Source organism: Lactuca saligna, chromosome 7 (genome assembly GCF_052625555.1).
Source record: "Lactuca saligna cultivar CGN05327 chromosome 7, ASM5262555v1, whole genome shotgun sequence".
Lineage (NCBI taxonomy): Eukaryota > Viridiplantae > Streptophyta > Magnoliopsida > Asterales > Asteraceae > Lactuca > Lactuca saligna.
The window spans coordinates 80980147-80997867 of NC_136423.1; the positions used below are offsets into that span (position 1 = coordinate 80980147).

The 17721-nt window shown below is 35.1% G+C and overlaps 1 protein-coding gene across 1 annotated transcript; it reads right to left on the minus strand.

Annotated features, from left to right (window-relative positions):
- Positions 1 to 13623: 13623 nt before the first annotated feature.
- On the minus strand, positions 13624 to 17368 carry LOC145005542 (uncharacterized). The gene is made up of 7 exons (XM_078964627.1): positions 17211 to 17368; positions 15788 to 17073; positions 15247 to 15536; positions 14608 to 14746; positions 14359 to 14495; positions 14158 to 14281; positions 13624 to 14018 (listed from the first exon to the last, which is right to left on the minus strand). The coding sequence occupies exons 2-7, from the start codon at positions 16845 to 16847 to the stop codon at positions 13678 to 13680; spliced, it is 2091 nt and encodes a 696-aa protein (XP_078820753.1). The 5' UTR covers positions 16848 to 17073; positions 17211 to 17368; the 3' UTR covers positions 13624 to 13677.
- Positions 17369 to 17721: the final 353 nt, after the last annotated feature.

Here is a 17721-nt window from a genome sequence, read left to right on the forward strand (position 1 = left end):
ATGATTATATGATATTGTTTGTATGTGTATAGTGATCAGGGCCTAGTGACAAGTGGGGACTAAGAGAAACATATATGTATACTCTGATTTGATCTTTGGAGTACTATGACTTATGTTTTTACGGAATGATTTTAATAACTATGGTTTTATTTATTGGTTTAAAATGAAATTTTTGGTCATGAATTCTTGGGATGTTACATTTTGAGACTCTTACACAACGATTGTGTGAGGCACCGATTCTAACCCTGCTAGAGAGTGTTAATGATTTTATGGTTTATTTTGATGCATCGATCACGGGTCAGGTGCAGTTTTGATGCAACAAGGTCGCGTGATCGTTTATGCTTTGTGGTAGTTAAAGCCTCATGAGGCGAATTACCCGACGCATGATTTGGAGTTGGGGGCTATGCTTTTCGCCCACAAGATTTGGCGGCAATACCTCTATGGGGTTAAATTTACTATTTATGCAGATCTCAAAAGTCTAAGGTATTTGATGGATCAACCGAAGTTGAATATGAGGAAGCGTCGTTGGTTGGATGTGGTGAAGGATTATGATTGTGACATCATGTACCACCCATGAAAGGCCAATGTAGTGGCCGATGCTCTCAGCCGCAAGGCAGTCACAGCTCCAATCAAGGATATATGTTTGAGGATGACAGTGGTTACACCGTTATTGGAGCATATTCGGGAAACTCGTGTCAAGGATATGAATGAGAAGCGTCGGAAGTGTAAGTGGATTGTAGGCCAGGTGGCCTACTTTGATTATGATAGCAGTGGATTGTTGACCCTATATCAGAGAGTCTGGGTTTCGTATTGGGGCAGTGTGCACCAAGTTCTGATGGAGGAGGCTCATAAGTCGAGATTCTCCATTCATCCCATGGCGATGAATTGTATCGGGATCTTCGCCTTGATTACTGGTGGCCCTACATGAAGTGGGATATAGCATGGTTCGTGGAGCGGTGCCTGACTTGCTGAAAAGTCAAGACCGAACATCAGCGACCTCACGTCAAGATGCAGCTGTTGGAGATTCCCTTATGGAAATTGGAAGACATCACGATGGATTTTATCACAAAGCTTCAAAAGACTAAGCATGTGGTAGACTTTATTTGGGTCATCGTGGATCGATTGACCAAGCGCGTGCATTTCATCTCGATCCAGAAGAGCATTTTTGTAGAGAAGCTAGACGAGATATATGTTTGAGAGGTGGTGACATGTCCTGGGGTACCGGTATCAGTAGTATCAGACCTGGATGTTCTCTTTACTTCCAGATTTTGGAATCTTTTAAATGAAGAGATGGGTACTTGTCTCCATTTCAGTACAGCTTTCCACCTGCAGACTGATGGGCAGAGTGAACGGATGATTCAGACCCTTGAGGATATGTTACGTGTGTGCGTACTAGATTTTGGTGGGAGTTGGGATACGTATCTTCCGTTAGCGTAATTTTCGTGTAATAATAGCTATCACGCTAGTATTGATTGGCCTTTTTTTTGAGATGCTCTACAGGAGGAAATGTAGGACCCTGATTTTTTCGGGCGAGGTCGGTCAATGAGTCATGGGGAGTACCACGGTGGTACTCAAGACTACTGAGATGATTCATCTTTGGAGTCGGCTTCAGTAATGTTCACTTTACTTTGAGATTTTGGAAGCGGTTTCATGACGAGATGGGTACTCGTCTCCATTTCAGTATAGCTTTCCACACGCAGACTGATGGGTAGAGTGAGCGGACGATTAAGATTCTTGAGGATATGTTGTGTGCGTGCGTATTAGATTTCAGTGGGAGTTAGGATACGTATCTTTCATTAGCGAAATTTTTGTATAACAACAGTTATCACGCTAGCATTGATCGACCTCCTTTTAAGATGCTCTACGGGAGGAAACGTAGGACCCCGATTTCTTTAGGCGAGGTCGGTCAGGGAGTCATAGGGAGTACCGAGGTGGCACTCAAGACTACTGAGATGATTCAGCAGGTTTAGAGCCTGCTTCAGAAAACTCAGAGTCGGCAGAAGAGCTATGCTGACAAATGTCACACACTCGAACCAGACTGCAGAAACGTCCGAGGGCTCGTGTGACTATAAATTGAAATATCATTACAATGAATATACATGAAAAATAACACAATCATCACCAAACATTACATAGTACAACTGGTATTGTTCACATCAAGTACATTGTTTTACAGTACATATTCCAAAACATAAAGTGTACGATGATTGACATTTCATGAAAAGAAATTCCCAAAATACTCTTGATGGGTCTTCAGCTTATCGATTAGCTGAGAATACAAGTTATTTTGAAAATGGTCAACATATAAAAATGTTGGTGAGTTCATAAGCATGTTTGACTGAAAGATTTTGTATTGTTTGTATAACCCAGAAAATCCGATATTTGCTATACATTGTATGAGAATAATGTAATGATCAAGTATAAATGTATGTGTGATTTCCATTGTAAAAACATGTATAAGTAAGCAATTCAAAATTTCCTTGTATTGTATCTGTTGTAAGTAGAAGGTAATGAATAGTAGTATTTCCCTAGAAAATCTGATATTTTCTGATTTATAAAAGTGTCGTAGTCCTTGTATTATCGTATGAATTGTTTTCGTATTATTATGATTTAAGCACTTTGATTCCCGTAATGTATCGATGATAATGGATCTCTATGTGAGTCATTATAACCATGCATGATAATGACTAATTTGCCTGTCTTGGCATTTTTCCAAATGCCGGTTTTTTATCAAGATCTTGTCACCCTAGACTGGCCTAGTCTAACTATAGTGAACAGCTCAGGTGTGGGGAGTCACCCCGTATAGATCTATACATAAACTCTCGCTCTCCCTCCAGGAGACTCTGATTATAACTACAGGCTACGTCCATACACTCAATGGTGGCTACCAAAAAGTCTCACTAGATCCCAATTGTTGCCACATGAATATGTTTAATGTTATATGTGTAGGGTTTCAAAGCACTCCATGGATGATGGCAATGGGCCCCTTTGATGAATAGGTTAAAAGCCCAAGACTTGTCTTTTCCCTATAAATAGTCATGTATTATTCACAATTAGGGTTAAGAGAGTGAGGCACAATGTAGCCGCCACGTTGTGAGGTTTCTTGTAGAGTTAGATTCTTATTTCTTAAGTGTAATTTGTTCCTCACAATTCAATAAATCGAGTGATCATTCGACATAATCTTCATATTTGTGTTTGTTCTTATTTTCCGCATCTTGTTCATCAAATCTCAATTAGGGTTTTCATCCCAACAAGTGGTATCAGAGCGGGTCTTTGAAGATCAATTGATTTTTGAAGTATCGGTTCTTGATTTGATGATTTTCTGCACAAGTTATTGAAGATTTTGGTGTTTTGGCTATATGGAATCAAAATTTTTGTTGGAGCTACTGTTCATGAAGATTTATGATGTTTTCTAATGTTTATCTGGGTATAATTTCGATCCAATACTCCTTTTATTCTTAATTTGTCTTTGAATCTGATCTGAATTCGAACCCTAAACCAAATCATCTAGCCCAATTTTTTATCCATATTCATTCAGCCGATCGCATACTGTTCATGAGCCCATTATTGTCGATTATTGTTCATCGTTTAACACATATGTCGTTGTTGAAATCGTTAGTTCTTAATCCACAAGTCAAAATCCTTTATTCAAAATTAAGCGTTCAACTTCATGTCGATTAAGCGTTCTTATGTTCTGCTGGATTTCATAATTCTCAATTTCTTGTTTAATTTATTAATCGATTTGGTCTTTGGATCTGATTTCATGTATCTATTTGTTCGTAACTTGTTCCCATCCGAGTTCTTTTGACCTGTTCAACATCGACTTTGTTTTCTAATTGATAATGATTTTTCTGGATGTCATTAAACGTGAATCATCTCTTGATATTGTTATGATCGATTGTGATTTTGGGCTCTAAAATTGTCATTCGATGCTTTTGAGTTTAAAGAACAGATGAAGTATTGTCAAGAACAGATGAAGATGGTGATAAATTTGATTGAAGTCGTGTTTGATCCTTAAATCGATTTGTGAAAATCAATTTGGTGATTGTCAAGTATTGGGTTCTAATGGCCAACGTTTTTCAAGTTTCAAGGAATCAGATTTGATTTACGATTTGGAGACTAGATCGAAAGTGTGAAAATTTTGTTTGAATTCGGAACGATGATGAAATTGAATGCTTGGAATTGGAACAATCATTCAGAACGAGATGAAAGAATGCTTCGAAATTGTTATGGCTCGTTTGGAAGACAATTGGAATGAATGGATTATGAACGCAATCAAAATGATGGAATCGGAACAGATACATTTTCTGTATCTTGATTTTGATGGTCAAACTCAAAAAGTCAAAATTGGTGTGATTGCTCTTACTGTGAACGATCTACGATCTAAGAATAAGAGATTGAAAATCTGGGCTCGCACTCATAATCCCCTACGAACGTCATAATAAAGATTAGATTCGGAGTTACTGTTGATTCACGATCGGAATTGTGATCGATGCGAAAGGTATTGGAATCGGGGCTTATGTCAAAATCGATTGTTTGATGCAAACAAAATAAGATTCGTAACTGGAATGGGCAATGGTCGAATTGTTGGTCAAAAAGGAAGGACCGAAAGTGAAAGGTGATTCGCCTGATGAAGCTTGGAACGGACCTGGTAGCGAATGTCTCAAATGGAAACGAATGGAACCGAACGTTCGGTTGGGTTCGCTTTGAGTGTGTAATTGACGGACTCGGAACGAACATGTATTTATTGTTCCGGTCGGCTCGCATCCATTTTAGGGGGTGTTTGGCTTGTCTTTTTGAAAGGCAAAAGTCCTTTTTGGAAAAGATAAAGGGCAAAAGATGTTTGGTAAAAACATTTTAAAAGTAACTTTTGGATTTGAGATAGAAGGAAAAATGACTTTTTGGAAAAGTTAGGAAAACCTAACTTTTTGTAACTTTTCCAAAAAGTTCTTTTGCCTCTCAAAAAGACAAGCCAAACACCCCCTTAGATTAGATACGCGTTCCTTTTGGCGTGCTCGGAACGAATGATTTGCAATTTTAAATTTGAAGGTTTCGTATAAGAGTTCCAGTCGCATTCTTTTAATCAGACGATAAATGGGAATGAAGATGACTCACGTTACACTATTGGTCCCTGCAACTTCAGCGAATTAACACTTTTGGTCCTTGTTGTTTTAACAGCTTGGGAGTTTTGGACCATTTCCAGAATTTGTTACAAATAAAGGGGAATATGGTGCAAAATTATTAATTTGGCTCCCTAAATTTTAGCAAAGTAACAGTTTCTGCCCTATATTCAGAAAAGTTTACAAATTTGATGGCCGGTGAACAGTTTTGGATTTTTTAACGCATATATTTTTTCGTGAACAACAAAATAGTGATTCCATCAAGTCTTGGTGGTTCGGAAAGTCATCTTTCGTGATAACGACAAATTTTTCATGACTTTTTCGGGTCTTATACTTCATTGTGTATATCATTTTGTCGCGGGGGAGCTTAGTAAATTTTTTATCCATTCAAGATCATTCTCATGACCATTTGAAGGCTTTATAATCATGTTTTTTATTATAAATCGGGGGAGAATTTGGTATGGCCATTCGAAATTGGATTTGTGACTTTTCAAAGTTGAATATTTTTGATAAAGCTTGTGGTAGAATTATGAAGGTAGCTTTTACAGCAGAAGTTCTTCATCGAGCTCTGCTGAGGACTTGTTATATCTCCGACTTCTTGTATTTTCTCGATCAAGTGGCGTTACGAGTCTTAAAGTTTGGGTTGTTACATGATATTTTTTCATGGCTTATATCATTAGCTTATTTAAATATCATTGTGACTTGGAGGGGATGCTCTTCAAAGACAAGAAGTGATTCAGTTTCTTTGTTCTGAAATGGGTTTTTATGGCGGGTTTGGTTTTCATGAAGATTCTTTGGGATTACATTCGAAAATGAAGTTTAAAGACATTAATTCAGTACTTGATTTATATATCCTAGAGCCCGTGTTTGAAGACTACTGAAGAATCAAGATTCGTGGATTGCTTCATATATTCCTTGTTGCAGATCTTTTTATTTGCTAGATGCTTGTTTTGGAAGTTAAAGCATTGTCATCCATTCCATACTTTGAGGGGGAGATTGTAGGGTTTCAAAGCACTCCATGGATGATGGCAATGGGCCCCTTTGATGAATAGGTTAAAAGCCCAAGACTTATCTTTTCCCTATAAATAGTCATGTATTATTCACAATTAGGGTTAAGAAAGTGAGGCACCATGTAGCCGCCACGTTGTGAGGTTTCTTGTAGAGTTAGATTCTTATTTCTTAAGTGTAATTTGTTCCTCGCAATTCAATAAATCGAGTGATCATTCAACATAATCTTCATATTTGTGTTTGTTCTTATTTTCCGCATCTTGTTCATCAAATCTCAATTAGGGTTTTCATCCCAACAATATGTATTTTGATTTACAAACACCAAATGATACTTGAATGTGAAAGGACACGGCCCAACAAACATGAAAAGGGACAGCTGTGGCCCATTAGACATGTAAGTTATTTTCAGGCTTGATAGTACGCAAATGGACACATTAAAGCCCATTAAGCATATGATGAGTTTTTTTTCTAAGCTAAATTAGCATGTAAATGGGTCATTAAGGCCCAATAACATGTAAAGCTAATTTAGGCACATTAAGCATGTAATTGGGTCACTAAGGCTCAATAGACATGTAATGAATATATTGGGCCCAATAAACATGCAAATGGATCAAGAAGGCCCAATAAGCATGTATAGCAAGTACTAGGCCTAATATTCGTACCGTTATTGAATTTCATTTGTTTGTTATAGTATGGATTCTTTTGGTTGAAACGTTTACTCATAATGTTATAAAAGTCAAATGTTCGGTTTTAACGATATTTTTAGTTTTAAAAAATAATACCATTTTAACCCTTATTTAAATAAAACGACATTTTTGGTCCTTTTTGGTAAAAATAACATTTTTAGTCCGTTAAATCATTTAACTTAGAATTTTCGGCCCAATTATAAATTAAATTACAATTTCAGCCCAAAATGCAATTATTAAAAATTCCATCCCTTATTTGGTAAAAGTTTACATTTTTTGGCCCCTTTCAGTAAATTTTACATTTTTGGCCCAAATTCCAAAAACTTTGCATTTTTAGCCCAATTTAGAAATAAGTGTCCTTTTTAACACTTATTTTGGTTTATTTATGTTTTCGGCTCGAGCTTTCGATCAAATAACATTTTTAATCCCTAATTTCACATTTTTCACAATTTGGGCCCAAAAATCGTGAGGCCCAAAATTTAAGTCCAAAATGCTAAAATTTACATCTTTAGTCCTTTAAAAAGAGTGATTGTCAAAAAAATTCAGTTTCATCCAAATATAACCTCTTTGATCCTTATAAAATCGAAAATGTCACTTTTAACCTCATGCGTTACTTTATTTGCCAAAGTATTCTTATGTAAGATTTTTGTTTTGTTTTAAACATCTTGGTCATGCAATACACTTTTGTCTTTGTAATATGGTGTAGAAGGTGTTTTAGTTTATGGATTTTACCCATTATTGTTAAAGACCTCGAGATTTGTCAAGATCTAACACTTATTCACAACATAAATCAAGAAATCACACATAACATGCATAAAACACATACATATACACATTTTACTTTTATTCTCCCCTAAAATCATATAAAAACCGAAAAATAAGGAGGGTATGCATTCACCTTTGCTTTGATGTTTCGGTTTTAAAGATGAAATGAAGGAGATGATGTGACTTTCGGCTCTAGCTAGATCCTTGAGTGGACTTTCAAACTTAGATGAGTTCTAGCAAGTTAGATCATGAAGTAAAGTTATATAAGAAGGAGTTCTTAATATTAAAATAGAAGGAGATGTTTGTGTTTGATAACAACTTACCAAGGGTTGAAAATACTTGATGAAAATCCTTGAAACATAAGCAAAATTTTGAGATCCTTTATGGAAGAAGGAGGATGATCTTGAAAGTGTTTTGGAGAGAATTTAAAAGTGTGTGTATGTGTATGTGTGTGTGTGTGTTGCTAGCTCTCGGCCGAGAGAGATAAAGAGAGAGGGTGAGGGGATGTTTTGCATGGAAACATGAGAAGTACCTTGTTATATGTTGTATAAAATGCCTTGTTGTCCTCTAAACAACAATGATGTGGCATGGTTTGGGTAAATTAGCCATTTTTTGACATATGGGCCGAGAAAGCGAAATAATGGAGGGGCTTGGGCCTTTTCTTAATTTGGCTCGAGGTTAAAAGGCCCATAGTGAAGGTTTTTGGCCCATTGGGCCTTTAGGTGTGTTCATGGCCTAATGAAAATCCATTAGGTATTTTTATGGCTCTTTAGGGTGATTGGAGTTGTTATGGCCCAAAAAGGCCTATTAGGGATAAACTAAACCATTTTAGGTCCACATGGCCTAAAATATTAAGTTTTGAAGATGTAGGTCCATTTAGATCCCATTTAAGGGTTCTAAGCCCAACATAATCGAATTGGATGCTTATTGGTCCATTAGGCCCAATAAGAAAATCCTAGTCCATACTGAAACTAGGATTCTTAGGGTTTTCAAATTCCTAGTTGACTATTTGAAACGTTTTGTATAAAGCTTTGAACTTTTACTGGATGAACCTTGATTGAATTTGTTGTTATTGGTTTAGCATAATGTTTGATATTAGTAAGAATTACATGTATCACAACTGATGATGCTAACAGGAGTACATAATTTCCTAGCTAAAATTGCTAGTTGTGACAACAAACTCCGGTAAAATTTAGAGTTCCCTATGATTCTCCTGAAGGTTTCACCTTAGAAAGGTGTCATCTGGTTCAGGAAGTGAGGCAAGTTGGGCCCCATAGATATCAGTCCTTTCAGGGTTTTGGGTCGGGTGGGCCGATTTGTGTATCGTTTAGATCTTCCAGCTGTGCTCAACAATATTCATAGAACTTTCCACGACTCTCAGTTGCAGAAGTGCTTGGTGGATGATTCTGTAGTTTTACCCTTGGAGGATATTCAGGTGGATAACCATCTGAATTATGTTGAGAAGCCAGTGGCAATTTTGGATAGAAAGACAAAAACCTTGAGGAATAAGGTGGTTGAGCTTGTGAAGGTGTAGTGGCTGCACCGCAAGGGGTCGAAGTGGACTTGGGAGCCCGAGGAGGAGATGAGGGAGCATTGTCCAGGATTATTCGAGACGGCGGACTTCGAGGATGAAGTTTGATTCAAGTGTGGGAGATTTATAATGCCTTAATTTTGGTATAAATTTAATTCAATTTTTGGATTTTTCCTAAAGAACTTGTCTAGTTGGAAGCCCCAACTCAAAGTGTTAAACTTGTTTTGGTCGCGGGTTTACTTGAGGCAACTCGACGAGTTGGGGAGTCTCAACTTGACGAGTTAGCCGCTTAGTAGGAAACCCTAATCTTAGGGTTTTGGACCCTATTTAAACACCTTAAGTCCCAGGTGTTGGTCTTATTCCCAGCCTCCATAGTCCCTAACCTTAATCTCGAACCCTAAAGCCATTTTTTAGTGTGGTGTGGTATGTTTGAAGCCTTGGAAGAAAGAGAAACTTGGTGCAGGTGGTGATTCAAGTAGGAGCCTTCAAGATCTCGATTTTTTGCATCATTTCCAACATATTTCTGGTATAGAGTTCTAACCTTGCTCAATATTGGATTAGATCTCTTTTTGAGTTAGTTTTGAGGCTTTTAGCCATGTTTTGGTGATTGGTGGGGTTCAAGGTCATCCTAAGTGCTATCTTTCCGGATCTGTGGGCCTTTTGAAATCTTTTGGCATAAAGGTGCCAACTTTATGGTCTTAAGATCTCCATGCATGCCTTAAGTCCATCATATGACTTCTTTTGGACATTTGAGCCTCTTCTAAGAATACTTGAGAGTAAAGTTGGAAACTTTACGTGTTATTGCAGCCTTTAAGGACCATATATGTATTTTGGGGTATTGTCTTGGTGAATAAGTGCTTATTGTTGAACCTTAACCTTTTAATCTTAGGATTTAGGTTCTATACCCATTAGGATGGTCCTTAAGGGTAAAGTTGGAAACTTTACCCTTCTAAGTCGATTTTGTAGTCAATATCTGAGTAGTGGGCCTCTTAGTTTTGAGAATGGTGACTTAATAAATTAAGAGGTGTGTTTCCTGAAGAACTCGACGAGTTAATAAGTGAACTCGGCAAGTTTGATCGACTTTTCCTGATTCTGTTGGCTATAGGGGAAACTCAGCGAGTTGGACCGGTTTCTCACAATCTTGTTGATTAATGAGGAAACTCGGCGAGTTGAGTCAACTCGAAACATTGACTTTGACTTTAACTTTGACCAATTTTGACCTTTTATAGGTTTTGAAATATTGATCGGTATCTAAAGAATTGTTTCTGTTTAAGGATTGAGTAGAGCTAATTTCCGAGGCTAAGATTTATACAGTTATCATCCAACTTTCGAGGTGAGTTTCCTCACCAGGTTTTACAGGTCTAAGGCACCAAGGTCGACCCTTGTTTGATCATGTTGTTATACTTTTTGTCAGTGTGATGCGTGTATGTGCTTGTATATGAATGACTATTAGGTGGGACCCTTTATATGAGTGTGAGTGGGGCCCGTTATCCGAGTGTAGGTGGAGCCCGTATCTCACTATTATTAGAGTGTGGGTGGGGCCCATATCTTGTTATTTCTTGATATGTATGGTATGCGGTATTATGGGGGAACTCACTAAGCTTTGTGCTTACGGTTTTCAATTTATGTTTCAGGTGCTTCTTGTTCCAATGGGAACATCTCTGGATGACTGCATCACACACACCATTGGGATTCCGCACATGATGTTTTACTCTGATTTCATGACAATTGATATATTGGTTTTAATTTGAAATGAATGGATTATATTGGAATTACTACTTTATCTATTATTAAAATTTAAAATTTTTGGGACCATATTTTTGGATGTTTCAATGGTTATATATAACTAAGATTTTATATTCTAAGAATGTTTTACTTATCCCTATTACATGTTTCTTGTCGGGTTATAATATGCTTAGGATAGAATCAATCAACGATGTTGTGCAGATGCTTTTTTTATTTGGAAGTGTAAAACTCCTATGATAGAGGATACAACATGCTTTCTTTCTTTTATGTGGAAACTAATGGAAGCCGAGTACTTAATGGATAACAAAATAACTTTTTTCTTTCTTTTATGTCTAGGGAAAGTAATGGAAATGGGGTACTTAATGGATAACAAAATAACTTGGGGCTCTGATTATCTATTAGCCTTATAGATATCAGTTTGTACCCTCGTTAAAGTGTGTGTTTCTAATTATGTGCATGTGTTTGAGTGTTTAAAATTTTCAAAGAATGTGTGTGTGAGGTTTATGTACGTGTTGGAGTTGGAGGTCAATTGTGTGTGTTTTTTCTTAATTTCAGTGTGTATCTATGTTGAAGTGTGTGTGTAGGTTTATTGTAGAAGTGAGAATATGTGATAAAGAAGATGATTTAGAGAGAGAGAGAGAGAGAGAGAGAGAGAGATGCTTAAATCTATTTATTATTATTTATTTTTAAATTAAAACATATTAAAATAAATATAAAAAAACAAAAATAAAATTAGAATGAAAAAACAATCCTTACAATTTTTATGTACAATTTTTTTTTTATATTAGACTATTACAAATTAACTAGAGAAGAACCCTTCCTTATGGGGTGAGAATTAGTTTAGTTTTTTTTTTTTTGGAAAAAAAAAATCAAAACAAAGAAAAAAAAAACATGTAAATTGGAAGTACATTGCTATTCAATATATTTTCCAACTAAATATGGAAAATGCACCAAATGGCATTGCACTTTGTTTTTTTGGTAAAGAACGTAAAAGTAATTGCAAAAAATAAATAAATAAATAGATAGATTTAAATTTAAAGTACATTGCTATTTAAGGCATTTAACTCGTAAAAATAGATGATGAACCTAAAAAAATAGGTGTAAATTCAAGGTATATTTCCATTAGGGCATTTAACTCCTAAAAATAGATGATGAACGTAATGACAATGTAGTTAGTTTCATTAAACAAATTTAAAAAAAAAATACAAAATACAAAAAAAAAAAAAAAAATGGAGGTACATTGCTATTTACTGCATTTACCACCTGAATGTGGAAAACGTACCAAATGGCAATGTACTTTGTAGCTCTTGAAAGCGCACGGGGACGAAAGTTGTAACATAGTCTAGACTCTAGAATATATTGCATTTTTTGTTTATGAGTTTAGTAGTTTTTTCGTTTGTAGTTTCTAAAGGAATCACTTAGCAATTTTGATTAAGGGAAGTGATTCGTACACAACAATTTTTTGCCGTACACAACAATTTATGCATTATAAAGTTGTACAATACAACACTTTAAAGCACAAATTGTTGTGTGCGGAGAAAAAATGTTGTGTACAAATCAATTCCCTTTGATTAATGTTTCATAATGATTTTGATCCCTTAATCCTTAAAAGATCATTCTGACTGTGGGAAAAAACCCAAAGAAATTCTGTCCTTGGGACAAAACCCAAACAAATAGTGTATAACTTGGACAAAGTGGTCACTTTAAAGTTACTAATAGCTAGATAGATTTGAATAACATTCATGGGCCAAAATTTCAAACATAGGGTTTACATCCATAGTTTTTTTGCGAAAGCCAAAGGACCAAATTAGTTTTTAGCAAAAGCGATAGGGCCCAAATTTGCAGTTTACCAATTAAGAACATAATCCATGCCAATGAATAATTGTGTGCAATTTCAAAGTGTTTGATGCATTGCTATTTATTTTTCAACATGCTAAATAGTGAACCATATCAAGCATCCAAGCTTTTCATGTATTCCCATAATTATAATTCAATGTAGATTTCTCTGATGTGTCGATTGTCTTAATTTATTTAGAACTAATTTTGAGACCCATGTATTGCATTAGTTAATTTTTTTAATTTTTTTTTTAAAAGTTAAATATAAATGTCAAAATATTTAACAACTTTAAATTTATAAAAAATAAAAAATAAATAATGAATTATTATAATGAAAATGTTTTTTGCCTTTTAAATTTAAAAAGATATATAAAGAAAAGAAACTAATGAGCTTTAATTTTAAGAATTTTGAAATTAAAAGTTCAATTTATTGCTATATTTATTGTAATTATTATATTAAAATATGTGCAATTTAATAAAATAAAAAACCTCATAAATTGACATGTAAAAAAAAAATAACTCAAAATAACCACAAAATGACATTTGGCGAATTCAATAAAAGTGTGATAAGTGGTAAAAAAAAATAATAAATAAATAAAAAACCCTCATAAATTGACATGTAAAAAAAATTAACTCAAAATAACCACAAAAACATTCATTTATTAAGCAAGTATGCATATCACTATCCTTCCAAAAATACAACTACTCGTTATCCTTAATTTGCAAAAAAATAATCACCTATAAGGATTTCTATTCACAAAGTAATAGTATGAAATTCATTATAACCATTTTGGGACCAGCATGGGATGGTGATTGGCTGTTGAAACTTGGCATTTATAATGGAGATGTAAACACTTATTACATTGTGCAAAATAAGAAAAGTAAAAGCAGAAAAATGAAATTTACCATAATAAATAGGAACCCACGGGCAAACAAAACCTAATTTCGTTTAGTATACATCCATTATACACCACAAATCCAAGTACTACATCATATCTTTTATCAATTGTTTGTTATCATCATATATTTGTTCCAAGCTCCGCAAAACTTGTTCACTTGAAGGCCTATCCTTACGATTACTCGATACACATCTTAATGCAAGTGTGGCGAATTCGAAAGCACCTTCTATAGGGTAATTTTGTTGAAGACTTGGATCCATTATTTTTTCTAACTCGCTTCTGTCCACTAGTAGTAGTCTTGCCCATTCTACCAAACTCACCTGATCACCGTATCCCTTTATGTTATTGTTCAATGCATCTTTGCCTGTTAAGGTTTCCAGCAACACAACTCCAAAACTATACACATCACTCCCCGCACTCAAGCGGCCTGAAACAACATAGAAGGTATTTCTTCATATTTACCCTCCATAATAAATTCTTATGCTCAGCAATAATGATCCATTCGTAAAAACAAAAACAATCATAAAAGTTGTATTTAAATATCACGTTGCTAAGTTGTAACGTACAGGTTATTGCATACTCTGGGTCTACATAACCAAAGGTGCCAGCAACAGATGTAGTAATATCTGTTGTCTCACTATCATGGCCAACTCTTGCGAGCTCAAAACCCCCTAGTTTTGCATTAAAATCCTGAAATGAGAAAGAATCAAAATTAATGGTTAACTTTAATGGCATAAAAACAAAAATCTTAATTCGATTATGACTACCTGATCCAGTAATATATTAGAAGGTTTCACATCACGGTGTATGACTTGATCTTTTGACGAATGCATAAAAGCAAGTGCTCGTGCTACTCCTATCATTATATTTAGTCTTTTTCCCCATGAAAGTGGCTGGGATGAACCTAGTGCATTGTAAAATTATTTGTCACTTCAGAAACATCATTGCAACAACTCAAGTTTTGAGTAAGATAATCCAATAATAGTTTTTCAGAGAGATTCGAGTATATTAATTACCTTCGTATAAGAAGTGACGCAAATTTCGGTTATCCATGTACTCGTAAACAAGCAAGCATCCATCTTTCTTATCATCACAATATCCCAAGAGACTAATAATATTTGGATGAGCCAACGATCCTAAAACGGTTATCACACTCTGATGTCACAAAAAAATTTAGTTACATTAAGCAAAAAGATTTATAAAACAAAAAAGTCTAGTATTGTTCAATGAAAAAAAAAGACTCCTCAGTTGTATTCACAACATTAAACATAGATATAAATATTAAGATAGTACTAACTTTAATTCCAGCTTAATCATAACATTTTTAACAAATGCTCAGCTCTCACTTCTTAACAGAAACATTTTTCATAAGTGTCATTTCAAATGGTTCAAATGCCATGTTCATTTACATCTATTGTTAATAAGGTTATGTTCTAGAATCACATATTATGGATAAAGAGAAAGATATTGGTTTGGAAAGAACACCAGATCTTTAGTTTGAGGATCATTTAGACCATGTGTGAGAAACTCTACACCGGAAACATCAACCATAATGAAAACAAAATATCCATCATCCATATCATATGAACGAGTAAACTCACGATGAAATCATGTGACAGGAGAAAAAACACTTATGTATATTTATTGATACTTACATGGCTAGGTCGACGAGCTTTGTTGTATCTTTTAACTACAATAGCAATCCCAAGCCCCTTTGTTGAAGGTGCAAATGTGTTCTTGTCAACCCAACACAAGAATATATGTCCAAAACCTCCATTACCCAAGAGCAAATCTTGATTAAAGTTTCTTGTTGCCCTTTTTAAATCAGCAAACTTAAACAGTTTCAAACTTGGAACATGAATTATGGAATTGTTAGCCTCCATAGTATCACCAGCATTTCTACTCTTAGACTTGCTATTACTTGATAACTTTGAATCACCATGGGCTGAAATGAATGAACACAAACAAATTATTTAATCTGTATTACTTTAACTTTCCCACCAACACGCATCTTGGAGTGGTTCTTCTTTCCATTTACATCATGACCAAGAGAATTTAACACATTTGTAATGTACTAATGTATTTTGCCATTGAGATGACATTCTTATATTTTCATTAATTCTTTTCTAATATATGCAAATGGATGCACACAAATATAACAAATATGTATATATAGTCAAAAGGAGCTTGAAGTACCAGAGTTCTCTCTATTGGAGGGGGAGGCAAACCTATCAAGCATTCTTCCAAATATTGTTTTGCCGGCAGCCTGCAAGGAACTATTGCTTTTCTCTTGTAAGGTCAGTATAGAATCAAGACTGACCACAACCTCGGCCATTGTGGGGCGATGTTTTGGATTGTTGAGCAAACATCTCTCTACAATTTGAACAAACTCTTTCAAACATTTTGTTGATATTTGACCCCTTATATCATAATCAATTATATTCTTTAGATTCCCCTCTTTGATAGAATCTTGAGCCCACGTCACTAAACCCCATTGCTCCTCATCAAGACTTCTATCCACTGCCCGCTTCCGACATAGTATTTCCAACAGTACCACACCAAAAGCGTACACATCGGACTTCCTAGTTAGCTTTCCAGTTGTGAAATAATTTGGATCGAAATACCCAAAAGTTCCTTTTACAAGTGTGTTGACATAAGTAGACGGCTGATTTGTTGGGCCTATTTTAGACAATCCAAAATCTGAAATTTTAGCTGCCCAGCTTTCATGTAATAAGATATTGGAGCTCTTGACATCACGATGTATAACACCCGACTCAATCCCGGTGCCAGTGTGTAGGTAGTCTAACCCACGAGCAGCACCTATGCATATCTTGAGTCGTTGAACCCATGAAAGAGGGGTTTGAAGTTTGTGGATGTGGTTTTCCAGTGTTCCATTGGGCATGTATTCATACACGAGGATCTTTTCTTCTTTATAATTGCAATAACCAAATAAAGACACCAGATGACAGTGACGCAACTTGGAAAGCATCTGAACTTCAGCCCAGAATTCTTCTTCCCCTTGGGTGGACATGGAATCCAACCGTTTAATGGCAGCAACGACAAGACTAGATCCAATGATAACATTTCCTTTGTAAACTTTTCCAAAACCCCCTTGCCCGATTACTAATGATTCATCAAAGTTATCGGTTGCTAACAAAATCTCAGGAAATTCAAAGTGATGGCATGGTTGTGACCATTCAACAGAGGAGGAGGTGGAGGATTGAGATTCCTTTCCATCGCCAAATGGGTCAAACATATTTACCGATAAATAACTAAATGCGGAATAAGATTTTAATTTTAGGGTCAACCAAAAAGTGCACAAAAAAGGTAAAAAATCAAAAGTCAGGTTGGAGTTGAATCGTTCGTCTTTTTTTAATAAAAAAAGATGCTTTTTTAACAGGCCGCCCACCTGTGAGATTCAAATCTGATCAACTTCACTCCAAAATGGAGTGTTTCGTACCAATTAATCACCGTTATGCAAGCTTCATGGTGAAATTAGAAATTAGATAGATAATCAAAACAGCATCATCCACCAGATTCTTTAGTTACATTAATGCGAACAGAAATGAAAAACAGAGAGATAAATGTTAGTTAAAATGGGTGTAATTAAATACTTTACAGAGATTGAAGCAGCGGACTCGACTTCAGGAACTAATTCTTTTACACAGAATATGATATTCTGAGAGAAAATAGAGGCCGATGCTGATTGCGAAAATTGTGTTGCCCTAACCATGTTTATCGGTCGAAAAGAGCCGACCGGTCGGCTATAAAAAAATACATACATAAATCAATAAAACAAGAAACAAAATAAATAAATAGTAAATAAATAAACAAAGGATGCTCTAAAATCACCGTCTAAATGGCCTTGCCACAACTCATTATTCCTCCAACCACTACAGGACACCAAAATTTTTATTTTTATTTTAATTTGTTAAAACATATATTTAATAATATTAAAATTTAATTTTTTTTAATAAAGTTAAAGTATTATATATATATATATATATATATATATATATATATATATATATATATATATATATTACAGAACACCTAAACTTAGATATTAAATTTCATGAAAATATATCATTTTATTATCTAAAAATTATGGTAAGTAGATTCCCGATTAA

Excerpts from the sequence above, each read along its gene's own strand:
- LOC145005542 (XM_078964627.1), bottom strand. The coding sequence starts at position 16,847 with ATGTTTGACCCATTTGGCGATGGAAAGGAATCTCAATCCTCCACCTCC. Across the intron at positions 14,496-14,607 it reads GCGTCACTTCTTATACGAAG|GTTCATCCCAGCCACTTTCA; the intron begins GTAATTAATATA and ends ACAATGCACTAG. Across the intron at positions 14,019-14,157 it reads CCCAGAGTATGCAATAACCT|GCCGCTTGAGTGCGGGGAGT; the intron begins GTACGTTACAAC and ends ATGTTGTTTCAG.